The sequence below is a fragment of the Xiphias gladius genome, chromosome 2 (genome assembly GCF_016859285.1).
Source record: "Xiphias gladius isolate SHS-SW01 ecotype Sanya breed wild chromosome 2, ASM1685928v1, whole genome shotgun sequence".
Taxonomy (NCBI): Eukaryota; Metazoa; Chordata; class Actinopteri; order Istiophoriformes; family Xiphiidae; genus Xiphias; species Xiphias gladius.
The window spans coordinates 6,803,218-6,831,008 of NC_053401.1; the positions used below are offsets into that span (position 1 = coordinate 6,803,218).

General features: G+C 40.1%; 4 protein-coding genes across 5 annotated transcripts in view; all 4 read left to right on the plus strand.

Annotated features, from left to right (window-relative positions):
• Positions 1–1,535: 1,535 nt before the first annotated feature.
• On the plus strand, positions 1,536–7,498 carry LOC120804280 (bcl-2-like protein 13). Of its 2 annotated transcripts, none has more exons than XM_040153646.1 (2): positions 1,536–1,708; positions 6,274–7,498. In XM_040153646.1, the coding sequence occupies exons 1-2, from the start codon at positions 1,595–1,597 to the stop codon at positions 7,180–7,182; spliced, it is 1,023 nt and encodes a 340-aa protein (XP_040009580.1). In that variant the 5' UTR covers positions 1,536–1,594; the 3' UTR covers positions 7,183–7,498. The 2 variants fall into 2 exon arrangements, with proteins under 2 accessions (XP_040009580.1, XP_040009570.1); XM_040153636.1 differs by having other exon boundaries at positions 1,538–1,708; positions 6,271–7,498.
• A 5,384-nt stretch (positions 7,499–12,882) lies between these two features.
• spic (Spi-C transcription factor (Spi-1/PU.1 related)) lies at positions 12,883–14,370 on the plus strand. Its single transcript, XM_040151429.1, has 5 exons — positions 12,883–12,927; positions 13,103–13,190; positions 13,458–13,579; positions 13,681–13,786; positions 13,889–14,370. The coding sequence occupies exons 1-5, from the start codon at positions 12,889–12,891 to the stop codon at positions 14,368–14,370; spliced, it is 837 nt and encodes a 278-aa protein (XP_040007363.1). The 5' UTR covers positions 12,883–12,888.
• Positions 14,371–15,645: 1,275 nt separating this feature from the next.
• Positions 15,646–17,368, plus strand: spi2 (Spi-2 proto-oncogene). Its single transcript, XM_040152737.1, has 5 exons — positions 15,646–15,735; positions 16,107–16,191; positions 16,270–16,364; positions 16,528–16,681; positions 17,052–17,368. Exons 1-5 carry the CDS (start codon positions 15,646–15,648, stop codon positions 17,366–17,368), a joined length of 741 nt encoding a protein of 246 aa, XP_040008671.1.
• Positions 17,369–21,011: 3,643 nt separating this feature from the next.
• mybpc1 (myosin binding protein C1) overlaps positions 21,012–27,791 on the plus strand; it is a 32,210-nt gene continuing 25,430 nt past the window's right edge. Inside the window, exons 1-2 of the mRNA XM_040147177.1 lie at positions 21,012–21,033; positions 25,814–25,840. Coding sequence (XP_040003111.1) covers positions 21,012–21,033; positions 25,814–25,840 — 49 coding nt within the window. The remainder of the gene's footprint in view (positions 21,034–25,813; positions 25,841–27,791) is intronic.

Genomic DNA, 27,791 nt, shown 5'->3' on the forward strand with positions numbered 1-27,791 from the left:
ACCTTAATGTAAAAGAGGAAAAATATTATTTTTTCATTCGATTATTTCTTTTTTAGTTATTTACTTTACAATTTCTAATCTTTATATTAAAACACCACATATGTTCTAATATACATTTAAATTTTTAAAATAATGTTTTTTTAACCTCAAATGATCATTTCATTGCCTGTTTTAATTTACAGTTGCATTTGCTTTTGCTTTTATGATTTGTTTTTTTCTTTTCCCTCTAAAACACGAATTCTATACAAAATTTCTTATTAAGAATATACTTGCTAATATATCAAATAAAAGTTAGCTTGTATCAGTTTATCATACAAAATCTGTTGCTGTATTTTGAGTTTGTGATTTTTTTTCAATAAAGAAGAAAACATTATTTTAAATTTTACAACCTAAAACACAAATAAACTTGAGATACTTTAGAGACTAGCTTAGAAATATTTAACTTTTACAAAATAAAACTGTATAACTGTTAACTAGGCCTAGAAATGTTCTGTAGGGAAGCAGTGGCATTGCTACCCAGTGATTTTCCACTGATTTTATAGCTATTGTAGATGAGTTTATAGAACTTATAACTATTATTTTCAAATATTTTGTGATATGAATGTATTAGTGCAAGATGCTGTTATCAAGTACTTGAACACAAGTGTGAGATTTTGGTCAAACCTCGAGAAAATTACTGTAATTGAACCTTAATTTTAGAATATTTCGTAACAGACCAAGTATCATTATTATATTTGCTTGACATTACAAAAATATATTCCAATAAGAATTACAAATTTACAGAGAGAACACAGAGCAAAGGAGACAAAGGACAAAAGAAAAAATAGATAAAAAACTAGAAATCATATGATCAACCAGAGCAGATTATAAAAAAATACAAAAGCGGGTAAACGGGTAAAGATATGTTTTAAGTCAATTCTTAAAAACCAAAACTGAATGGAAAAATGTATGGCAGGAAAAAGGGAATTTCATGGTTTTTCAGGTATTGATGAATCATTATTTTTGCACATGAAATGTGTATATGTGGACAATATGCATGTTGGTACTGTGCAATTGTACTGTAAAAGAGCCTCCTGTCATAGTTTCCAGTCCTGTAATGCGTCTTGCCAGCAGAGGGAACTAGAAGTTGGAAAGTTCAGCTTTAGAAATAGCTCTTCTCCCTGTCTGACTGAGCATTTTCCACTCCCTGTCACTGGATCACGCTGTGCACCGTTTGTTAATCTGCTGTTTGGACAGTGAACGTAAAACTCCACAGTCTATTTACCTGAATGAAACACTCACCCACTGACCTCTGTTGACCTTTCAGAGACTGTGAACACAGAGGTTAAAGTCTGATTAAAGATTCAAGACTTAAGCTGTCAGTTTTTTCACTATTTATTTACATTATTCATGTTTTTTTTTCAGACTGTGGACAGAATGCAGAGTCATCACTGACTCCTCTCCAGCCAACTGTTATGTCATGGATTTGAGGGGAGGTGGGGTGGTTGAGAGAGAGAGAAAGAGAGAGAGAGAGAGAGAGAGAGACAGACAGAGAGAGAGAGAGACTTTTGCACAGCTTGTCCACCTTGTTATTCCCCTGCCAGCTCCAGCATGCATGTCTGCCTCTCTGTTATTTTGTGGCTTCGCGTCTGAATGCACGTCTCACTCTGATTTCCAGCATCTGCTTCTCGTCCAGCAACTCATTCAGCACCACACCGAGAGGACACAGGTACGCTAGGATGTTGTTTTTCTTTTGTTATTCAAATTGCATAAGTCTTAGCAAAGCTTGAAATCACAAGAGAGTCTGAAGAAGATTGCACATTGCCGCAAGAATCAAGAATATGATTTGGTTTTGCGGCCTTTGTGTGCCATGTTTTCTTAAGAGTGTATCATCTGTAAACAAGTCAGACTTAGAGAGGTCATTAAGGGTCACTCTGATGTAGTGAAGGGCAAAATCTCCCGTTTCACAAGACAGCGAAACAGGCACGATAAGCTGGTTTGTCTCATCGACAAATTTCCCGCTCTGGCACTGAAAGCTGACCTTCTGGTGTCTGATATCATTCTAGCACATTCATTCATAGCACAGAAAGAGTGCCCTGAATTCCGCTGATCATTTACTATATCATGAGTCTGTTATCTCTGGGACTGGATCAATGGGAATCCAATTACTCAAGTAGGCCAGTAAGTAAAGGAGGATCACAGAGTAGAAAAGGTTGATTGGTTTGTGAGCAGGCAGGGACACAGATGACTGTGCGCGCGCGCGTGTGTGTATATGTGTGTGTGTGTGTGTGTGTGTGTGTGTGTGTGTGTGTGTGTGTGTGTGTTTGTGTGTGTGTGTGTGTGTGTAATGTATGTGTGTGTGTGTGTGTGTGTGTGTGTGTGTGTGAAGGGTTTAAAATGTTTATGGCAGAACTGTCAGTGGGACTGAAGTCTGCGGAGGCCTCCACAGACACAACATGGCACCTAGTCGGTCATTAAATCAGTGACGTCTGGGAGACATCTGTTTCTGTAAAATGCTGGAGTGATACAACAGTAAGGATTTTAGCATCCAATCATGGGAAAAAATGAAAAAAATAATATAATCCTACTTCCTAGAAGGAAGCACAAAACTTTGAAGGAACCTAAAGTTTTTCCGGTTCGGTTGTTATGTTCTTTTTTCCCTTGCACATATACTGTGTGGTATACAGTAATACTGTGAAGAGGTGAGTCGTTCTGTGCATTGATTCCCATAAAATTCACTGAGGCGTGACCTTAACTACCCTAGTTACAAATCTATCCATCAATTATCTATTATCCATCTGGGTTTTAATTCATACAAACAATGGGATAGGAAGGTATAACAATTCAAACCATAAAAAAAAATTTACAATGAAAATTGATTGAACTTAATTAAATTAAATTATATATGCTAAATTAAGTAAATATACTCAAATTAAATTTATTAATTTAAATTTAATCGATTAAATTACTTAAAATTTACTCAATTAAATTAAATTGAGTTAAATTAATTAAATTATAAGTACTCAAATTATATTATTATACACTAATAATGGGTCTGTCATTTCTTTTGGCTGAAGAATAAAATGGCAGACACAAAAGGGAAACGCAAAAACAACACCACAATAATTTTTCTAAATGTAAAACATATTGTAGCACGTCTGACTGTCGTGTCAGACGTGCCGACCATTCGGCCCCAGGTAACACTGTTGTACACAACACTTCCAGGCTACCGTCTTCAGAATAATAATTTATCCAATTCATTTCTGTAAAGGTCTCATCTCCACTTCAATTGGGAAATGCCCATTTTAGTCTATAGAACGATTCCCCTCATATCAAAGGACATTCGTCTTTATTATGTCAAAACATAGTTCAAAAAACTTTCACGATACAGAAACATTTTGGGAAGGTGAAGGATGTGAAGTTGGATATTACATAGTTTTTCTGTTTTAACTACTTTTATTTTGAAGTCTACATCCAAAAACAATTGTACTGTCTTGGAAAATGATATAAAATATGTTTAGGGGTTATTCAGGAAAAACTGACTTAATTATTATTAATAGGACGTTTTCAAATGTAACTATGGAAATAAATACATAAATAAAATGACCATGAAACATAAATTTAAGGAAGAAATTACAAATGACAGATGTAAATAAATACTGACTGTAAATATCCAGTTTTCAAAAATGGATTCATTTTATTTTATTTAGCTAGTATAATATATATATAGTGTTTATAATAAGTTGTAAACAAGAGAAAAATAGATTTAACAGATCCTAATGCTTAATGAAACACAAACTTGATCATTAATAACCAGGCGATTTAGCTCCAAAAATGCAGCTCTGCATAGTGGAAATGTTTATTCAAGGACTAATAAGCCTTTTATTGATTTTGTCCAGCTGTTAGTCTCAGAGTCAGAAGGTTGCAATGAACAGAAAGTACCGAGCTGCTGAATAACTGGCAGGAACAAGGTTTGCTTTCCCCCTGTGAGGCAACACAGTGTTTCAGTCGTGGAATGCACTTGCACGAGAGTGCAGGGTTGTAAATCAGTAAAAGTAAAAGTAGTGAAAATCTGTACTCCTTAATTCCCCCAAATTCTTATATTTTGAAAACATACTTTATAAACAGTACTATAGGAACAATTCACACATTATGTTTAATGTGGATGCAGGAGTTCTGTTGAGATTGCATTGAGGTAGGAACCAATTCATAAAGTGTTGCTTAAAAATAAAGGCTTAGGTGAATTGGTTCGGGCAAAGTTAAGGAATTAAGGAAAGAAATTCAAATCCACAACTTCCGATACATGTGTTTGCAGTCCAGACACAATCTAGACCAGTGGTCCCCAACATGTTTGGCTTGTGACCCTTTAAATTAATCCAATTTTCACTCAAGTCCTCATCAAAAGATACACATTTTTGAGCTGTGAGAACTTCAAGCAAAAGCGGATTATTTACCTGAGTTATTATTGGCCTGAAGAGGTAATACTTTTTATTTTTGTTAAACATCTCGACCCCTCAGATTCATCTTGCGACCCCCCCTTGGTGGTTCCTGTCTCCCAAATTGGGAACCACTCATCTAGATGTTCAGTTTATATCATCTGTCTTTACTGATGGGTGAAAATTTCATGGACCAAGTCTTAGCAAGCTACAACCATCTGATTTCTTGCAGACATGCAGACATGTATCACCAGTTCTTAAGATTATTTTAGGCATTTTACCTGTTTTTTTTTTTAATAATAATGGTATGGGGAAAGAAAGAGAGAGGGGTGTGACATCCAAGAAAAAGCCCCACGTGCCCCACCCACTAGGCCATCAGGACGCTCCTTTGTAAACACAAATTCTTCAGTAAAATCAGCTTTCCTTTTGCAAAATAGCAGTCACATCACCTCTTACAGCAGCTACTATCTATCACTAATTACCACTATTTGTTTTGCTCACAGTAAGCAGCACCACGTCTTAGATTTTGGATTCACAACTTAATTTAAGGTTGAGTGTAAATGTACCGTAAAAGATATTCAAGCAACGGGGAGGCTGTTAAGGGATTTGTACTCATTAAGAAACATGATCTGAAACCAGAGAAAACACAGACAGGCAACATGTTGTGAGCGTGATACAACATTAGACAGTGAAGAGCGAGTCCTGAGAATATCTATTCTGGGGCTGGCATGGGGTTGGATACTTTCTGCAATTCAAAGCTGAGACGTGGCACAAGAGGGTGAAGAAGGTCACCTTGAGATAGATAGGCACTTTTGAGTTGAATTCATGCAAACAGCCATTTATACAGTGGCATTCTTCATATCACAAACTGTTTATTTAGAAATCGGGATTGCTTACTGTTGAAATTATACGATAATGTCTCAGTTTTGGTAAAACAGCTGCTGGAATTTTGAAGTTTCAGACCTAATGAACAATATGTCACTTCCTTTTTTATGTCCCTACTCTCACGTCATGTGAAATCACTGAAATAGCTTCCACTGTTGGGTGACAGATGGACACGCATATAGCGGCTAAACATAGTAAGATATGCAGGTCGAGGCTATAGATAGCCACAGCCGGGATAATACAGAGAAGCCGGGGAACAACTTTTTCCAGTCACAGTGTCACTGCGAACACAGACGAGTAAAAAATAGTTGATAAGCAGGGGAGCATGTGTCTATATCCTTATTGGCTGCCATGTGCAGAATTCTTCAAATGATTCTAATGGCAACACCACGGTGCACCAAGGTCGGCTAATTTTCACAATCACATTTTCAATACTCACATAGTGGCTTTAAATTTATACCAGACGTAATTGTGATTTAAAAAAGAAAAAAAAAAAGTAAATTAAAAAAACATTGTGAAGTGTGTAACTTAACTTATCCAGACGTGCTGATGTCAAGTCCCATGAGTCAAGTCCAAACTGAATCTGGTGGCTTCAGTCTTTATTTGATCATCAAAACAGGCTTGGAACTCGACTTTGACTGTAAAGCAATAGTTAGGTATTTAGGTAAATACGCTTTCTTCTTTTTTTGCTTTTTTGCCAACAGTTAGATGAGATCCATACCAATCTCATATCATCGATTAAATATGCAGCTACAGCCCGCAGCTGGTAATCTTAGCTCGCCAGACTGGAAACAGAGGGAACCTATAATTGTACTTACTCAAGTACAATTACTTGAGCAATTGTACTTACCAAGTAACAAGTACTTGAGTTAATGTACTAAGTTACATTCCAGTACTGTAGGACTTAATAGCCAAGAGTTGAGTCTTACTTGTGAGTTTGTCCCACCTCTGAACTGTTCTGTCCCTGCAGCAGCAAGTCGTCATTCTGGAGGGAAAGGACCCAGTCGAGTCCAGCAGGGGGGATGGAGAGGGCGGGGAGGCCAGTCCCTTCAGCCCAAACCCTGCTGCCTCTCTGCCTCTGACCCAGGCAGAGAGCGCCAGGCCCTGGCAGAGTGAGAGCCTGCTGGCAGAGTCCTGGTCCACAATGGGTGACGTGGACCCCGAGGACACCAAGAGCCTCGACAGCAGTGACGGGGCAGTTCTTGCCGGAGAGGAGAACCACTCCTCCAACTCTGACATGGTCCACCTGGAGCGAGAGGAGGTCGAGATGCTTGAGGAGGCAGAGAAGGAGGCCGCGGAGGAGGAGAGGTCAAGGAGAACAGAGGAAGAGGAGGAAGAAGATGAGGAGCTGCAGACGAGTGTGTTGAGTGTTTTAGGTGGGGAAAGGGAGCTGGTGGAGCTCAGGGAGGAGGAGCAGCAGGACCTCAAGGCCCCAGAAACTGAAGAGCTCCTGGTGTCAGCAGAGGAACCTTACGTGGAGAAGAAGCCCGCAGAGTTCAAGCAAGTGGTTCCCCCGATGGCCCTGCCTCCTCTGCCTATCGTCAAGCTTGATCCCCCCTCCACGACGTCCACCCCGGTCCCTTCAACCACAACCGCTGAAGCTGAGGAGCTTTATTCCATTCAGGGGCTCTACCCTCCGTCTATCCTTACACCGATGGCAGCAGAGCCCCCAGTGGAGAGTCTCGAGCAACCAAAATTCTCACAGATCCCTCTCTCAGATGTGGAGGAACATTCAGTTAAAGAGTCTCAAGCAGCGCCAGAAAAGCAGGAGCTGCAGACTACCAAACCTCTCAGCTCCACAGAGCTGCTGTGGGGGGGTGCTGCTTTAGTAGCTGTTGTTGGAGTAGTGGCATATGGTGCCGTGGCCTACTGCAGAAAGTAGAAAAACCCTCTCCCTCAACTCTGAATTACCCTTTCAACACAGGTCTTTTCTGTTTTTAAATCTATTCCAAGTGAATTATTTCACTTCACTCTCTGAATTCTGGATTTTACTCTCTGACACTCTTTGTATTATAGTTATTAACAGACACATTAATTTGAATTTCAGATTTGTTTTGTGCTACCTCAGCTCACAGCCGAGCTCATGGCCTTTGTTTTTTCTGAATTCAATAGATCTCTGAGGAAATTAAGCCAGTAAAGTGTAAATCGAGAATGTAAAATCATGTAAGGTACAATTTTAAAGAATCCTGAAACTTGAACTTGTTTTCTTGACGTTTCTTTGTCTGATGGTGTCTCTCATTACTTCACCAGAAATAGACATGAAGGATGAAAGTGGACATCAATTCCTCTTCTACCTTTGTCATGTTACTGTAGACTTTACCAAACCACTGCTACGATATTCAACCAAAAGATAACTTTGGTAACTTCCCGGGACTTGTAGGATGCCATTTTAAAAAAGAAAGTGAAATGAAAATCACCTCATCACGCACATTTCACACTGCGTGCAATGTTGCATGTTGCATTGCTTCGGCAAAAAGGTTGAACCTGGCTCAACTTTTGCCGCAGTGCGATGCAGGATCATCTGGCAAGACGATGCACTGGCCTATCAAGTCCACACAAGCACATGTTCCTGATCACGTTGAGAGTTGTAAAATCCTGTCTCACTGTATTATAAACCTCCGTGCAGTCCGATAAGCTTTCACTCTGGTAATCGCAGCAGCCTTGTCTCATGGGTAGCTGAAGCAACTCGCCCTCACCAATGCAGCCTTTTGCACTGGTTTAACACAGGTTGGTTGAACCCGCTTAATGGGTCCAGACCCTCCAGCTTGAGAACCCCTTAGCTAGATACCCACATTTGTGCCTGAGCAGGACACTAAACTACCTCCAGCTCCAGTGATATGAGCCCTGACCTTTGATCAGCCTGTGTCAGGAGAGCAAGGGATTCTGATACAAACACACACACACACAAAATAAATTGGAAAAAGTGTGTTGTTAAATGTAAGTTTTGCTTCTCAGTGGTTTACATTGAGCTGTACAGTAAATATACAGAGAGCTGACTGTTCTGCTCAGGGCAGGAGTTTGGAAGATGCCACGTGTTCGGTGTGATGCTCCATCCTGCCGTCTGCTGGTCAGTCAGCACTATAACGTTCATTTAACAAACAAGCCGTGAGACCAAAATTAACCTGAGGACAACAGGACGTCCTGTTCATATGAAAAATGTTTAACCAGAAGGACTCAAAGGACAGAGATTGTCGGTGTCATCAAAAGTTGGATACGTTTTTAGTCACACACCTATGAAATAATAGATAAATCATCCATGACCACCAGACACTTTACATAATAATCAATTAAGTTACTTCTGTTAGGTTGGTAGAATAGGTATAATTTTATCGATGAGAAATCTTATAGTGCACTAAGATTTAGAAATGGGACCTGCTGGATTACCAAGAAAGACAAAATAATCGGAAAGTTAACTGTGCCTTCTGAAAAACATGTATGCAATTTTTTAAAGAATAATGAGCTTTGCTGAGATGATAAAAACCCGAATAAATGGTTTTTGAAAATATATTTTAAAAGAAAATAAATATATGTGCGTTGCAGCAGAAAGACAGTGTCTGAACTAACTACTGTATGTCCATCTTGTTTTTTTCCAACACGATCTCATAGATGATGGGTATAACGCTGCGGCCACACCAGCATTCAGCCTGATAGGCTTTGACACTTCTTGATTTTCACCAAGTGCCAGTAAATAAAGGAGAACAATGGGGCTGACTGTGCTGCTTTTTCCACATCGGTGGCAACAAACACGCAGCTATTGAATTGAGAAGGGGAAGGAAAGTTGTTTGTTTGGAAAGATAAAGCTGCAGCATGTCAACTCTGCCAGAAAATATACTGTACCACCTTCACAGATAAATATGAATGTCTTTCTGTGTCTCTCTTTCCTCACCAACCCCTTAACGCTCAACGCACCCACCTAAACACCCCTAACCACATATTTGATATGGGTTTGCTGACACCCTCAACATTATAATATCCAGATAACAGCAACAGATACATTATACCAAAGCAAAGGGTAATGTAATGTTGGCTATTTCATGTCAAAATTTGTTCAAATGATTCTTTAATTGGGTCAAATATTCACTAAATGTAGCAAAAGTGTATAAAATGTAACAATATCAGAGACGTGACACTTTGATTTAATTAAAATGAGATATTACAACTTATTATTATACTTATCCATGCAAGTGCAACTGTATGCACCAAATGCACGCACAATAAAAAGGAGAAAAAATAAGACGCACTGTAAACCACAAAGCATAAAAACTCTGTGGAAATGGTAATAAATATGTTAACAAATGGATATTAATATCTAAAAAGAAATCCAACAAGCACACGAGTAATGAAGCCGTACAAAAAGAAAAGGCCAATGAAGAGCTGAGATTTGAGCAGATGAGTTGCAGAGGAGATAAATGATTTACAGTAAAGATTAAGATTCTTACATGTCTTGCTACGGATTTGGTTGCATTCACGTTTTATTATCTTTTCAACATATTCTTAACGTCTTCAAACACGGTATCGTCTTGGGACACTTTCAAGGTAAGAGAATGTGTCGTCTGTTTGCTTAAATGAATTTAATTGGGGTAATCTGTCAGATAAGAATGAAAGTGAATTGCTCATAATAGGAACTGTACAGACAGACACACGGCACATTAGCATTATAGGCTTAAACTCTGATACATTTAAAAAACAATGTGGTCATTGTGTGTGTTTTTATCTGTTTATGGAACACACCAGAATAGAATAGAATGGAACACAACAGGATAGAGTAGAGCAGAATAAAATAGAACATAATAAACACTAGAATAGAATAAAAGACAACATAATAAACACTAGAATAGAATAGAAAGGAATAGACCAGAATCGAACATAACAGGATCGAGCAGAACAGAATAGAATAGAAGACAACAAAATAAACATAGGGTAGAACAGAATAGACAAGAATGAAACAAAACACGACACCAGAGAATAGAATAGAATAGAATAGAATAGAATAGAACAGGATAGAGCAGAACAGAATAGAATAGAAGAAAACATAATAAACACTAGAACAGAATAGAATAGAATAGAACAGAATAGAACATAACAGGATAGAACACAGCATAACATAATACAATAGAATAGTATAGAATAGAACATAACAGGACAGACCAGAACAGAATAGAATAGAAGACAACAAAATAAACATAGGGTAGAACAGAATAGACTAGAATGAAACAAAACACAGCACAAGAGAATAGAATAGAATAGAATAGAACATAACAGGATAGAGCAGAACAGAATAGAATAGAAGAAAACATAATAAACCCTAGAACAGAATAGAATAGAATAGCGTGAACTCAATAGGCAGTACAACAATCATGAAGAAAAACCACCCCACGTTACTCCCCTGTTGCAAATGAGTTCAGTAAGTGATCTCTTTAGATCAAATTGTGATTAAAAACCTCTTGTGAATAATGACACAATACCAATGAATTTATAATAGAACACATACAACAACTGAAAACAACCTTGTTCAGACCCAAAAAACCAACTTAATGGAGCAAACCCCCTCATCCCACACAGAGCCGACACCAGTACACAGCTGTCAGGCTTCAGCTGCAGGCCGACAAGTTGTGGTCTTTAATTTATGAAGTTTCACCCTGAATGGAAAGAGGGAAAGACGGAGTGGGAGAAAGGACCAGGTTTGTGGTTCTTTGTTTTTATCAGTGTTCTGCACAGGCAGGAAACACACAAACACACACACACGCACACACACGTGCGCACACGCACACGCACGCACACACGTGCATATTTGCATGCTTACAGACACTCCTTCCTCCCCCTCTCTCTCTCTCTCTCTCACACACACACACACACACACACACACAATTGTAATTTACCGTGAAAATTTGTTTTCTTTACTGTTTTTTGATGGGGAAAAAAAAAACGAGAAATCATTTTAATGAGTGACAGTCAAACAACGTAATGAGCCAAATTCAAACCACATCAAAATGAAGTCATCTGACTGAACCTGCAACCTGACAGTGTAACTTTTGTCACAGCTATAATCTGTGCGTCTGCATTTCTTTGTTTCTGTCATGTCTCAGAATTTAGGCCTGACTGCCGCCCAACTTTAACCGGGCTGAAAGGGGAACTCCAGGAGCAAGTCAGTTGATATTTAAAACTGCACGCCTGAGATAAATGAACTTCTCAAAAAGCCTGTTTTTATTTGAACAGGGGGGTTGGCTTTGTGGGGAAAAAGCGCACGCTGAGCTTAACAGTGATCACCACATTATTAACCATTAACCTTTACAATCTCATTCATCTGAAACTCTGTTTAAGGCCTTCGCATCAATTGGAAAAAAATAATTGTCACATCTTTTATTTTAACTTGGCTTCAGCTCCGCAGTCCGCCCTTATACGCCTGTGGAGTGCAGAATGCTGCGCTTGGTTTCCGTAACACGAGAATCTAATGACACCCTATTATGAAAAGAATCTAATAAAGGCATAAAATCATTTAACTGTGGCTGTAAAAAAAAAAAAAAAAAAAAACAACGATTAAACCGCAGCTGATGCTTGTTTAATTTCCAGAGCAACTTTTAAAGACAGTAGAATAAACGCATCTTAAAATCCAAGCAAACACAAGTGAAAAAATTTGTGGGGCAAATTCCAGAAAAATAGATATAACAAACATCTCTGTAACTCTTAAATGAGTACGAGTGATTGAAAAGTGTCATGAAGAAACAAGAGAGGAAAGGAGAGGAGGAACAAAGTTTTGTTGTTTGCAAAACGTGAGAGGGTTTATGTTGCTATGTGAAGAACGCAAATGTTGCATTTTGATTTCAAATTAATATTTTTAACAGTTTTCAGTCAGTCCTTAGCAATTTAATGGTCAAATTGCAGAATAAAAAATTAAAAGGAAAATTGTATAATTATACCTTTTTAATATTTATAATCAAACCAACTAGATATACTTTTTTTAACTGAAAGAGTATTTTAATTAAAGTGGAATATAAAGTAAAGATTAATATGTTTTTGTTACCAGTGACAAATGATTAATGCCCCCATTGATTTAAGTTAGTGGTTACCCACTGTTTGTGGTTTCTATAAGAGCCCAGCCACTGGCTCACTTTGCATGCAAATATTCATTAGCACAGTTTTCTTTATTGCCAGAAAACAAAGGACCACAGACCAGTAATTCCATAGGCTTAAGTTTTAACCTGCAGAAAAGTGAATTACTGAACAGCACCGATTACGGATGTGTGTTGGTTACATATCTCGCCTGGTATGCAAATACCAAGGTCAGACTGAGAATTGGTGTAATTCCTGGGTTGAGTGTGCAATAAAAGAGGGTTTTTGTTGTTTGCAGATTGTGATCTCCACTACGAGAGCGATTGTGATGCTCAGATGTCTGATTCGCACCCCCAAAAAAGAAGAAGTGTACGGCTACAGCACATCGTGACGTTAACACATTTAAATTGACCGGCCTCTCCAACTATTCATGGGGCTGAATGCTAAACAGGTACGGGAGGTTGGCAGCACATATATATACCTGTTCAAATGCTGTACACCTGCACTGGTGTAGCTGCTTTCACCTATTAGGACAGAAATGGCCTCAACTGAGGGTAACACTCAGACATACAAGATGGTGAGTTGTAAGGGTGCTACTTTTGATTTGCGTTCACAGCTATCCGGAAGACGAAAATGAACCTTTTAGTCCCCTAAATGTTCATAGCTTCGTGTTCTTTATTATCATTATTGTTATATTCAAGGTTTTTTTGTGTGATATAAAGGTTTCTTTGCCTTGTGTCCGCCTATTCTAGATGTCCTTGGACAACGACATCAACCAGCACTTCCAGGATGCAATCGATGTGATTCAACAGCATTCAAGTAATTCATATTATGATGCAGGTACAGCAAAAAATCTCTCAAAAACTTTGCACAACTCACTGCATGACAATAAGCATAGAACTTATAAATTATAACTTATTTCATTTATTCTATTTTTATTGATTTTCCGTTGACAATTTTGGGCTTAAAAATCTACAACTGTTCCCTGTTTTATAATATAAAGAAAGCAATTTTGATTGAGAGAATCACTTTAATTAATTTATTTAAATTTGATCTGCATAGAAGGAAAACTGATGTTTGAATTCGTCACATTTTTTTTCTTCTCAGAGTGTATGCATTATGAAACTCTGGGTACTCAGCACCCATCCCTGCAGTGTCAGATCGCGTGCTGCCTCATCACACACCCAGCTGATGTACCAGCACCTTTATATGACTGGAATGACATGGCTGTAAGTAGTGCACAGACAGCAAAAAGAGCTATGTCTGCATCGGTGATTCAGGGATGCACAAACACTGAGAGCCTTTTTGATTAGAAATATCTGTCTTACAGCAGCAGTCCTGGCCTCAGGTCATTCCTGATGTCCCCTTGGGTCACTCAGTGCCAAACGATTCCCCTCAATTCTACTCCATCTTACCACCACAGAGGAACAGCAAAGGTAATCAACATAAATTAGCAATTACCTCGGAGTTCCGAGAGGATTTAAAAAAAATTTTTTTATTCTGTAGGTAGTAAAACAAGTTCAATTCAATCTCCTCAGGTCGTAAGAAGCTCAGACTCTATGAATACCTCCACGAAGCTCTGAATGACCCCAGCATGGGCGACTCCATCCAGTGGACGGACAGCGGCAGCGGCACCTTCCACTTCATCTCCAAGAACAAGGAGAAGCTGGCTGAGTGCTGGGGCCAGCGCAAGGGCAACCGCAAGACCATGACTTATCAGAAGATGGCACGAGCCCTGAGAAACTACAGCCGCACCGGTGAGATCATCAAAGTGCGCCGCAAACTCACCTACCAGTTCAACCCAGACATCCTGAACAGGCTCGGCTCTGCGCAGGCGTCCCTGCAGCTGCCCTGCCACCCTGCACAGGAGGAGGTCCACACCCAGCAGCGAAACCAGGCTGAACAGAACTACTTCAGCTCCGCAGCGGCGGACTGGCAGAGCTGGTACGGACACTACCAGCGGCAGGAGGACTACGACCTGGCCTCCAGCTTCACCTCACACAGCACAACCAAACTCTGAGCCGGAGGATGGGAAGAAATGCTTTTAAAGTTTGAAAAGGTTCTCACAGACTTCAGTTTTTCTACTCTCAAACTGTCTGTGTCCATATTTAGTCCCCGCACGTTATTACATGTTATAGTGGGACTATTTACATCATGAAGTGTTCACATGACTTCAGTCAAAAGTGTTTAAATACTCTTTTGTTTCGGCATTTTGTGTTCCATATGGAGGAGTATTACTGTAAATTAATTTGCAAATACTTAAAATATGAGTCAGGAAATTCTATAAGTGAATCTTTCTTTTTTTCTTTTCTTTCTTTATCTGTTTTCTTCCCCAGATTTAAATTCAAAACTGCATCACTCACAAATGACACGATTCTGATCAGTTTAATTAGGCGTCTTTAGGAGACGACACACATTGTATTTTTCTTGCAACGGATGCCAGCACCGTTTACACGTTTTAGTATTGTGTAGGTTTAAATACAGTGGCTCACAGTACACTATAAAATGGCATCCATAAATCGGGAAAAAAAAAAAAAAACTGATTGAAAAAGGATTTACTGAGCAGGCTTCAATCACTAAGACAAATATAAATGTGTGTTTTCCTCTGCAGGTGTCTTTTTTGAACAGTCAAAACTACTTGCAATAAAAAAAAAAAAATCAATATCATACACATTTCTTAGTTCTTATACATCTAACTGTAGCTACATTCTCTAATCCAGAGGATTCCCAATAAATTTACAAATTGTTCAAACACAGGATGTTCAAAAACGTTTCACCGGCAATCATGACACACTGTGTGGACTATATTTTTGTTAAGGTTTTGAAAGAGGTAATAATGATTATATTTTATCATAATAATAATTAATACGTCATTTAACTTTACCCATGGCTCCTGTTGTTACAGCAGCAACCAGTGATAAGCATCCTACCTACATAAATATTGATAATTTTCTTGATAAAAGTATTAAGGAAATATTATGTTTGTATATATATTATATTTATTGTGAAGTTATATCATAATTCTTTTTTTAGTTAACTTTTTCTTTTTCTTCATAATTTGTTTGAATCTTTTAATATGACCAATAAATATAACTGTGTACCCTCACATGTGCTTGGTTTTACTGACTTGATAAAAACAGGTTTCTGCTGCCCTCTCATCCTTCGTCCAAAAAGAAAACACTGGCATCAACATTCGAAAATATAAAGACTGTGTTGAAAGATTTGGCACTTTGTGAAATATTACAACAGGCACACTACACACTATGAAATTAAGACACATCCTGAGAGGAAAAATATGGCAGCAAGTGTGTTTTTCCTGAAAAGAGCGCTTTGTGTAGGGGCTGCCTCCAGGCCAGGTCTTATCTGGTTCAGCGGGGAGGATGTGGTCAGTGCTGGGAGGCTTTGTTGATGGGTTGACTGGTGCTGATGTTGGGGCTTTGTGGGATGGTGGTCATTGTTCCTGTGAGCCCAGGGTAGAAAACGTCTGGTGGTATGCAGAGAGCCGGCTCCTGTGGGGGGTATAATAAGAGTCTGGGCACTTGCGTGTTTCAAAGTCAGTTTTGTGAAATTCTCCCAAACTGCAAGGACTCCAGCGCATTAGAATCAACCTCATCTCTGATGGTAAAAATTCAGACTCGCTGCAAGGATGACGTTAAAATTTCCTAAGATGTATCTTTAAGGGTAAAAAAAAAAAGAAAAAGGAAATCGATGCAGTATTCAAGGATTGATTTTTTTTTTATTATTTATCTTTATCAGAATTCTTTCCAGGACACTCAATCTGATTTGGAGGTGATCTTGGAGTTCCTGGAGGATTACTACAGACAAAACACTGGAGAAAATGGTAAGAGGGGAGGCTCGGAAGTTAGATTCTAATACCTAAAGACTCCGACATCTTTGAGCGAGTTTTTGCCTTTCCCAGGGGACAAGGTGTACTGCGCTGCGGGTGTGGATGAGAGGAGTGCACCTGTGGATGGAGCCTCATGTGAGCAGTGCTGGACCTGCTGTGAGCCACCTGTAAGCACTGAAATGTTTGATTTCATCCTTTTTTTCAATATGAGACACTCTTATACTACTGTACTACTAGTATGTGTAGAAAACTACTAAATTGCGGCCAAGGCTGTTCAGTACTTTTTTCTGTTGATCCTCTTTCATTTTCTCCGTCACTTCCTTCATCAAGGTCATCAGGCCCGTACCTCAGCCCTTCCTGGTACACGACGCCCCCCCAGTCCTCAGCGACAAAACAAAAGCAACATTATCTGAGAATGGGTCACTGCCAGACTTTGTATCAACAAGACAATCAACCAAACACCAGGCCACAGCAACGGGGAGTGGTGAGTTCTCCTTTTTTGGTTAATAGATACTGTTATTGGCCTATTTGCTAGTAACCTGAGGGAAACAATACCAGGAAAGCAAATAAGAGACCTTCCCCTTACCGTAAAAATAATTGAGCTGTGCATGGCCTAGCGCTGTAGCTGTTTTTACATATCTATCAGATAAACGCAATGTTTACAGCTTTAGACTCTCCACTTAATGGCATCCCATCAGTGAAGAGATCTTCGGGGAATTGAGGAAACTTGTGACTGTAACCACCAATAACTGCTCTAGTGTGGCCCTGCAGCTGTGATATTCCATAAATCTCTCTTTCAATCCCTGTAAAGTCTTCATCGTACACACCACTCACTGTTTTCTCAACGGCTGCAGGTAGAAAGGTGCGACTCTTTCACTTTCTCTTTGAGATGCTGGAGGATCCAAACATGGCCCACTGTGTGTCCTGGGTGCCAGCAGACGCTGGCGTTTTCCGTTTTTCCTCCAGGAACAAGGACCAGGTGGCGGCACTCTGGGGGAAGAGAAAGGGCAACAAGAGGCCCATGACTTACCAGAAGATGTCCCGGGCCCTCAGGAACTACGCCAGGTCCGGAGAAATCTTCAAGGTGAAGAAGAAGCTCACCTACCAGTTCAGCCGAGACACCCTGATGTTACTGCAGAAGTGTCACCGAGGAGATGTTAATGTAAACTAAATTTTGTGTAGCTCATATCATCTCATATAAAACTCTAAATGTGCTCTTTTTACCTGTTTTTAACATCTAGGAGGCTCAACTTTAATTTCCAACATTTTCCATTATTGGTGTGACAAATCACACAGTAATCATGACAGCTTCTGGTGTAAATAATACAAAAGAAATAAAGAAAAGATATTTTACTTTTACAGTTTAATGTAGTGTTATTAGAGTTGGTGAAAAATAATAATAAAACCCTCAGTGAATCTGCTATGTTACTGACTGATGTGAAATCATATCAAGATTTTAGCTTTTAGTTGACAGTAGATGTACCTAACCTTTTAGCTTGTAAGTCCTTTAAAATATGAGGGGAAAAAAAGGGGGGCCAGGAGATTGGAATTGAAAAACACATAATGAAAAAGCTTTTGAAAAAATTTAAATTCTCTCTTTACAAACTTTAATCCACTTAAAGTCTGTTGGTTCTGGTCTATGGAGGCAGCTAAAGTGAAGTCCATGAGTATTTAGACAGTGACACATTCACTAAACTACATGTGTAATGTACTGCTGTGTGTAGTTCTGCATTATGTCCTATTTGTTTAGTTTGTTTAGTGCTGTTCTGTCATTGCATGTATCCTTTAGTTTTGACCTCACCTGCCAAGGAATCCAATCAAATGGTAATATTTATGTTATATTAAAAATTTTACAAGGTCCCAATCAGAATAAAAAGTAAACCCTCAAATTGAAGATGCAAATTAGTACTTTGTCCTCACAGTCATTGTATCATTTCAGGAACCAATTAATGTGCTGTAGTACAGAGCAAGAGAAAACATGTTGATGTCCAAATGTTGACTTTTGTAAGTGGTTCAAGAGTTTTTAATATTAATTCAAATTTTTATTGAGTTTTCACGACTTAAAGCAGTATTATGTGGGAGGAGTACAAAAATAACATACTGAAAAAATAATACTGAAAAAATCATATATATATATATATATATATATATATATTCGATAAACTCATGTTAAAACAAATAGGTTCAGCCATGGGCATTGTTTATTTTGGGCATAACTTTGGACAGGTGCAGAACAGATGTAGCCCTACATGCAGTGGTTTATAGTACCTCTTGAGTTGTTGACAAGCGTGTATGTGCATGTGTGTTTTCCTTTATGTAATAGTTTTTGATGGCTGTTAGAAACCAGAGGGTGTCAGTGTAGTCCATGTCAGTGCCTCGGGTGCCTTTTTTTTTTTTTTTTTTTTCTGTGGGGCCTTACCTCATGGCTAAATCGCCTCTGTGATGTGAACTCTCGGCTGTCCCAGGCAATACCAAATGGTTTTGTGCTCTTTGTAGCGGACCCACATGATACTTCCCTAAGCCTAGTATTTACTGCTGGAGCCCACTCTAAGTTATAAATGGGCTAACTGAGCTGTAGGTGTCTGTTACCAAGAAAGGCCACATACTTCAAGCTGACTTTTGAAAACAGTCTTTTATAGGAAAGAGTACATTCTCAATTAAAGGCTTCCACATGACACGGCATGCATCAGTCCGCAGTATAGAATTTATTTTGTAGTAACAGTGACTCATGTCAAGGATCTTCATGTATGCCGTGATTGAGTGAGCAATGATGCGAAATTTCTGACAGCAGAAATAAGCTGTTCCTGCTCACAGACAGTATCCATGGCCCCAAAATAGAGCGTTGCCTTGCCTTGACTCTACTGTTGGGTTGTCTGAGGATTTAATTGTGCATGTTTTAAGTGAACGTCCCAGCTGAGATTATTAATGCGCTCAAGGGGTTATCATAATGTTAGGTTCTCTAAACGAGCGTTAGTAGTATACACGTTAAGAAGCTTCAGTGAGTTGGTTAAAGAAACACTTGTTGTTGCTTGTAAATCCAGCAGCTTTTGGTCTTGTTGATTAATCTTTACGACCTTATTAGAAGGCACGCTTGATTTATCGCTGGAGTTGAATGTGCTAAAAAGATTAATTAGGCCCAAAGTAGACACTTCAATGACATAAATCATAACGAAACTGTCTTTTCATGTCCGATACACATGTCAAATGTCAAGGTTTATGATAGCTTTCTAAGTATAGGCCATATAACCACCGCCCAGGCATCTCCCCAGGATTTCTTTGCCAAGTCGGAAAGCCTGCTGTTCTTGGACAGCATACCCCCTGGATTAAACTGATATCTCGCATCTGGCATTGCTGCATGTCATCTCAGACTTTTCTTTATAATAAATCCAAAGATTCTCTGAATATGTTGTATATCATCTGAGCATAACAGGGGTTTGTCGGAGAGTATTACATCAGCCGCAAACCTGTGACAATGACACCTTTTCCTTTTAATATCCCAGTCTCCTCCCTCTTCACCTACTTCTTTAGTCCAATAAGGATAATCACCTCCAATGCCCCATCGGCAGCCCTGGAAGTAATCTGGTAGTACTGATAGCAAATCTAGTCTTAGTTAAAACAGCTCACTTTGACTGATTTCACATCAAATACATAGCCATAACAATACTGGCATTTTGTGTAATTTGTGCAAAAGCTGAAATCTGCGGAACTTGTAATATTTTTTTAAAAATGTAGTATTGCTCCAAATAATGACATAAATTTACTGTATATTGTACTGGGTAGCACGTTCCTTTGATTACCATGAACATGACCCCTGTAGTTTATTTTGAGTCGGTGCCACACACACACTGTCCGGCAGCTTTAAGTACTTGCTAGTACACCAAATCTGCAGCCACAAATAGTCCCCCAACAAATTATTTACTTATGTTTGAGTAACATTGGCTAAAAACTACAGTCCGTAGTTGTTTAGGGAAAATATTTAGCCTTTTTTAAAAATCAGACTGTATGTTAACAACTCATTATTTAAAATTAACGTCTTCGGTAGATGCTAATGAACTTTGCTTAGCATTCAGACCATTAGCCAACTCTGAAAAGTTATCTTGGCAGCAACTATTTTATCTTCTGGTGTGACAATTTTGAGGTAACTAGTAGAAATATGTCATAAAAGTTACAAAGTAATCCAACTGGAATGTGTGCTTGCATCCATATAATTCAGCATCACAGTGCCTTTCCAGACGACGTTGTGTTGCGACAAAAGCTGGGCAACATGCTGAGTTTTTTGGAACATAAAAACTCACTGATCGCATTCTTGGTTTGGTCACAGAATATTGCCTTACCCTTTGAGTAAAAATGAAGAAGCAGTTTTAAAGCCATGGTCTAGTAAAATGAATGATGTCAACTTCACATTTACTTGCTGTTGCTCCTCTTTTAAAAAGCTGGCACAGCAGCTAGTGGGTAGGGGACAGTGATGCTACAGTAGGTGTAAGACAGCGCTCCACTCTCAATTACAGAGGAGGAGCATGCCACCTTCCTATATAAGGCCTGAAGCCTGTCCGTCCTGGATCTGTCACTGGTCCTCTCTCCTCCCCCACTGAGATTTCCAAACCGTATCCCTTTGCCCTCCTCATCTCCCATCACTTTGGTCTGAGGGATCCCAGAGGTTTTTCCTGCCACTGTCCTATCATCACATCTCTCCCTCCTGGACTGAGAGGTCTCACACGCCTCACTTGGCCTCCCATAGAGTCACTCTTCCCTGAAGGTATCTACCTACCTGCACCTTTTGACTCCTTGACGCTTTTCTTGGGACGCGGCTCAAGATGCCAGAGCCCACAAAGAAAGGTAGGGCTGTTGACAGCGAGGATGGGACTAGCATGTTGCCTGTAGCAGTAACATTAAAGCATGTAACAGCCACATAAAAATGATAAGAGATCCAGAACAGACCTACTGTGTTGCATGTTTTAACTGATTGTCAGGCAAAAATTCAGAGCTTTAATGACCGTAAACACATTTTTATGATTGGCTCACTGAAATGTAACACGTTTTTATTACATACATTTGCGTGTTCATTGTCCTTGATCAAGGCGAGCAGTCAGTTGGTATTTGCTGCAGGGAGCTCCATCACTTTATAACTCGCCTGCCAGCTTGTTCATAGGAATCCTCAAAGTGACTTTGGCAGTGGTATTGTATTACTGATGCATGCGTGATTCTACCATCCTGGGGACAAGAGAAGACTTGAGGTTTATGAACAGATACTAATGTTGCTGGGGGCCGGCACACTGGATTGTTCTGGGCGATGCAGCTGGAGAAAGACATGATGATGAAGCACAGCGGAGGAATCTTGATGAGTGTCGAGCCGGGCACAAGCAAAGGGCTATGAAAGATGATGCAATTTGGATGAACTGAGCGAGAGTTGGGCCATAAGAGGATAAATAATACCCTGAATGTAGTTGCCTTCCTGATGACTGAATGGAGGAATGGCCAATTTGGAGCCCTGAGACCTGACATCCAGCTACAATTTAAGTCCATATTCAACTACAAACAGCATTGGAACCCATCCCCTGTCCCACCCTGTCGTCCTCCGCACCATAACGCCACTCATCTGCCTGATCATGTCCATCAACATTCCCTTTTAATCCAGTCTGTCTGTCATTACGATATGATATTACTCCCACCCTCCCCATTAGCTCTGCTCTTTGGGGGTCTGCCGATGACCCAGGCACGCCCATGCAGAGGATATGGAACACTTTGCTTGGATCTTGGAAGCCTTCCTGATGAGAGCTGATACAAGTTTTTAATAAACCCGTTATCCTCCAAAGGACCGTTGATCTGCCCGTAGCAGTTCCTCACGTCAGTCTTGATTTTCACATAGACAAGAACACATATCTTTGCACACACCATATCTATTTCTTGTCTGCCCATCCTGGAATAAAGATCCCTCTTTTGTTACTTTGGGGGAGTTTTTTCTTAGCCTGACCAAGGGTCTCTAGTTGGGTCATTCATGGTCAAGGAAGTGTGGGATTTTGTGACAGAGGAGCCCGAGCCAGAGGAAACCAACTTTGCCTCTAACATTATGTATCTTTGTACTGTTGATTGTGTACAGTGTCGTTGCCCCCACAGTGTTCATCAACTGCCATAAACATCTCTGATCCCCTCAGAGACAAAGCTGGTGAGAAATAGAGTCAACAGATTCCAGTCTGTTGCAAACACTACCCATAAATAGCTGCATAGCCCCGAGCAAAAGAGAAATGAGAGCAGAAAAGTATTGTTCTTTAAATGAGTTTGAACAGCTGAAGAGGAGAAGGCCAGAGCTGTTGTTTTAGACACCCCACTCTCAAGCCTTTAAAAAGTCCGAACCAGAGATGACCGACTGGCTGAGTCGCCCGCAGATCTCTTGGGACCAGGATTCTTGTCCCTGGAATAGTTCAGAATGAGTGCACTTTTAATCCCCATCCCTTGTTCCCTGCCATCTCCCTCTACTGCCACCTAATCCCTCCTCCTCTCCTTTACCACACGCCAAAACAGACATCTCCCTGCCACCCTCCATTAAGGATGGATCACTTAGAGGTCAGCCTCCTCTCCATCAAATCTCTGACCCTGTGCCCAAAGGCCTTACAGTACTGTCCCTGCTGCAACTTAGTTTTGGGTTTCAGTCATGGTGAACCCCATGTCTTCACCTCATGAGATTTACTGTCACTAAGATCCATCACTCTCCCTGGGCTCTGTCCTCTGACAATGTTGCTTTGTGTTACTGAATACAACCTCATATATCAAACCTGTGGTAAAATACAGGGGGAAGGCCTGTCAACAGCTAATTGCCACACAAGTACAGCTTTCAACCTGAATACAAACACTTAAAGTGTCATAAATATTCCACATTATAATCATCATCCAACCAGAATTACAATAAACAAGGATTCAAAGTAAAATACAGAACTATAACGAGGGCAAACACACTATCATTAATGTAAACTCATGTTTATTAAACAAATAAAGGTCGATATTAGAAAAAATGAAGCCGCCGGCAGTTTGGCTCCTGTTGGAGCCTGTGTGAGCCTCCCTGTCTGCACGCCAGCAGGAGCAACAGCTGAAAATACCTGCAGCCCTGTCAGCTGCACTGGGAGTCCTCAGAGGTAAAACAAAACCTTTCTCAACTCTCATTATCTCAGTGGTGATGAGACAGAGAGCGAGCAAGACTCGTTCTCGGGTGCATGATGTGACCCTGCAGGATTGTGGCCCAGTGGCCAGCGACACATTGTTTCGAAGTGAGGTGGGAGTGCAGCTAATTTTGAAAAGGAATGCTCAGGGGGAATCATTACAAATGGAGGGATATTGTAGACTACGAAGCAAAGGGAGAAAATGGCTGGTAAAAATGGTGCATAGTCAATGGACATACAAGGAGTTAGGGTTGCAGTATTCATAGACTGGCTGCAAACTCTTAATGAAGGAAAAAAATGTTTTTCTAAAGTCAAAGGCGCTAAAAGAAGGGCCTCAAGTCTCAGAGTATTGGCTGTGTTATGTAAAAGGATTTCGAGCTTGGTGTTTTTTCATATAGTCAGGCAGGAACTACATAGAGAAAGTGGGACACTGGGTTTGAGTACTGATGTTTTGTTTCTCTCTCTCTGAAATGGGGCTGTTACTCTCAGGAAACAGACACTGTTTAGTGCCCCCCCCTGTATTTCCCCCTTTTGTTTCAGCTACTAAAGGGCAGCTGTTCCTAAATCCCTGTGTAATGAACTTTCTCCGTGTATTTGTCCGTGTTTAATTAACAGCCTCATCGTAGCCCTCTTGTTCGCGTTCCCCACTAAATTTAAAATGTAATAAAATTGACGTTTAGAAGTGGGGAGACTACTACATACATTTTCAAGGGAATTACACAAAGAGTCATAAGCCCAAAGGCATTCCTGAAGAATTCAGCCTGACATGTGATGGCAACAGAGCTGTCAACGCTCGTCAGTGCAAATATGAATTACTCATCCCTATACCCACTTCTTTTTTCCCATTACTTTTCTTTCCACACGTGCTAAATTCCAAATTGATGATAAGTTGAACTATTGACACTGGATGACTGATCTGATTTAGTGATGGCACCCTGCCACTACATTAGGAACATGTACTGTACATGATCATGTTCTCCCACAGCATCAGCTGTTTCAGCCCAAGCTCCAAACTGACATATGTTCACCATATGGTCAGACTTAAACAAGGGAGGCCGCTGTTTGTTTTCCTACAGTCAGTCAACGCTGGTTTCTTTTAACCATGACCACCAGTGTTCCCTAACCCTAAAGGCCCTGAACACCTTTAGAAACTGATAATACCTGTGCAGGTGCGCAAGGTCTTTACCCAAGTGGTTGTTTTATCCTAAACCATGATCTTTTCCAGACCTTAACCAAGTTGTTTTTGTGCCTGAACCTAACCAAACCTTTGTCCTGGCAGTGTCAGATCAGACAACATTTTTATTTTTGTAACAGTGATTTGGAAGTGTTTTGGAAGGCACTGAAGAATGATGTTGTCCTGCTGATAGAGGCGTCAGATCAGAAAATGTACAAACATTATGCATAAATATTATTACTTATTATATTCCCCACAGTAATTGTGTTTGCACTTCATTTACATGCACTGCATTTACTTTGTGATATAGAGCCAAAGTGGGAAGCTTTGCCTTGTCTCATTACTGAGGAGGAAACTGGCATACAATCACTATATTTGCATTCTTTTATTCGCTGTGATAGAGACTGACGATCACAGTGAGCAGAAGCAATGGAGATGTCTTTGTTAGATGTGTATTACTGAAAAGGACAGGATTACTAATCGTTTCTTCAACTTGCTTAATAATGTGTTCATTATCAGCAACTTCCACCGGCTTGGGAATTAGAAAAATTAAAGCCGACCCCACATCGTATTTCTGTAGCTGCTGTAGCCTGGACGTGTGGTCACATTTTTGAGGAGGTACAATCCAGCTACAGCGGCTGCATGTGTAGGGTCCGAGGCTATTCTGTAACCCCCTCAACTAGAAATTCCCCTTCCTCTTGTACTTTTGAACCAATCTGAGCAAGGACAATAAAAGCACAGGTTGCCCTAGATGTTGCATGACTTGTCTGAAGCTCCCATGTGTACTAGACAACCTGAAATGGCTCTATGCTCCACTAACCCACTAATAACAGTTTTTTTTTTTTTTTATAACCCTGTCATTGCATGCCATGGGCTGTATGGGTACTTTGATCTGCTGAGGCCCTGCTTTGAGTCCTGTTACATGTTTTGAATGTTGTATCAGAACATGTTTCTGTTGCTGCCCCCACCCCCACCCGCCCCACCCCACCTTCGCCCCCATCATTAGTTTCATATGTCTAGACAAAAGGCAGAGGGCAAACAAATGGTGTGTCATGTGGGTCTCCATCATAATCAGTTAAGACTACATGCTGTCTACGCATGAGGACCCAGTCATCCACAACAGGGATGATATGGCTTGTTGATGAATGGTTATCAATAAAATGGGTCAATTTGTGCAAATGGAAGGACATTTTCGAGTGATCATGCTGATTGCATTAGAGCCATACTACAAGAGAACTGAGATCTTGATGTCCTCTTTGACACTGATGTCTTTTGTTTTTTCCTCCTTTAGATGAGACACCAAATAGCCAGCCAGAAGGTAAGTTGATGGCAATAGACATGTAATCTCCCCGTCACCTCACAGTCTAGCAGGTTATAGCTGCACAATGTATGTACTTGAGCACACATAAAATCAGAAATATTTTTCCTTAAAATTATGACTAGTTTTACAAGTTAAATAAGGACAAAGTGAGTGAACCAAGTCATATACTTTCAATAGAGAATACCTGTGTCCAAGTGTACACATCAAAGACCAACCGTTGTTTGCACTAAGAGGCATAGGCCCGGGGCAAAGCCGAACACATCTTGACATGTAACATGTCGATCACAGCCCCGAAGTTGGTGTGAATGTGCAAACACAGCCGCATAGGAGCGTCAATACGGAGCCAATAGTCGGCAGTATGGATGTGCTGCTGGGCTCCAGAGTGATCTGTGGCGACGACCATGCTATCAGCATCTCTCACATTCTTCTCGCCGGCCAGCTGATCCCTCTCTGTTGATTCAGCTGACGCCCCTGCCTTCCCATGTGAGCAAGGTGCTGGCATGCAACTGGCTTTTTGCCGGCGCCAGGCTTTGACCTTGGAGCTGCAGCATCTTGAGGCTCCAACGTGGTGGTGGTGGTGGGGGGGGTGCTCAGCTTTTTAGGGTCGAACTAGATGTTCCTGGGAAAACTTGTGTTAGTTAAGATTGCTATTCAGATCTTAATGGTATCTTGGAATAGTTGTGCACTTCCTCGTGATCTCCAGTGTCATAACCAGTGTTGGGCAAGTAACTAGAAAAATATCATCAATTATTCATTACATATTACTTACTGAAAAAGTGATTTACTTCAGGATAGAAAGTAATTCGTTTCATTACTCTTACATGACTGGCATTACTCAGCCAACAAAGGTCAAAGGGGCTTTTAAACAACTCAAATGTCGATACCGACACATCATATACTTTAACACATGTAGGAATGGAAAGGATTGAAGGTATTTAAAGTACTGTCGTATGGATGGTGAAGCTTTCACTTACTGTTGTACATAAAGTACATTTGAAGGGTGATTTTACCACTTAACAAAAAAAGTGAAGTGACTACACAGTTGGTGAACAAGCTGACCCTGCAAAATGTCTAGGTAATGGAGAATTACGGGCGTTAGTAATTTTGATGCAATTACTGAATTTAAAATTGTAGTCCCTTATACAACACTTTACCGAAAAAGGTAATCACATTCCTGTAATGAGTATTTGCCCATTACTGGTCATAACATGTGGAGCAAAAGACAAGTGAACAGAAACAGGATAAAGCTGGAGTATTATATACATCTATATAAAATATATGCAGTGGTAACTTGCATTTCAAGAAACATTTTCATTGCAATCCCTCTCGTTGCCAATGCAAGCACGCCGTACTTCAAAGTGAGAGAATCTAACACAATTACTATGTGTAATAGTAATATAATAATATATAATACAAAAGTGAATGCACAATAATGCCTGACAAAGCATGACACTTCCAGCTCGTGTTGCGCTGGTGCTACAACAATCAACAGGTACCACCACAACAACTTGACGGAAGGACAAAGTATGGTTCAGCCTTAAGTCTTGATAGAATGCAGTGTGTTTATTAATGTGCATATCAACGATGAATATCAATAGCAAACCTCTAATCTTGACGTATTAACAGCACATTTTGTACATTTTCCAGCAGGAACATAGTCAACGATTCATTACAGTCTATGATAGGCTTTTCCTGTGTGTGTCATGTGTGTGTATCAACTGTGAGGATACATACTCTGAAAAAAGTATGTCATACTGTGATAAAGTGAATGCCTACATGCAGGCAGGTGGGTGGATGTAGATGTGCGTGATAGTACACGTCTTTGTGTTTCTATGTCTATTTGTGTGTGATTCTGTGTGTTTGAGTGCGAGACTGAGAGAGAGGCATTGCAGATGCTGAAGCTTTGTGCTTATTAAAAGCAGCTGTTCCATCCCCCACTATATTTGTC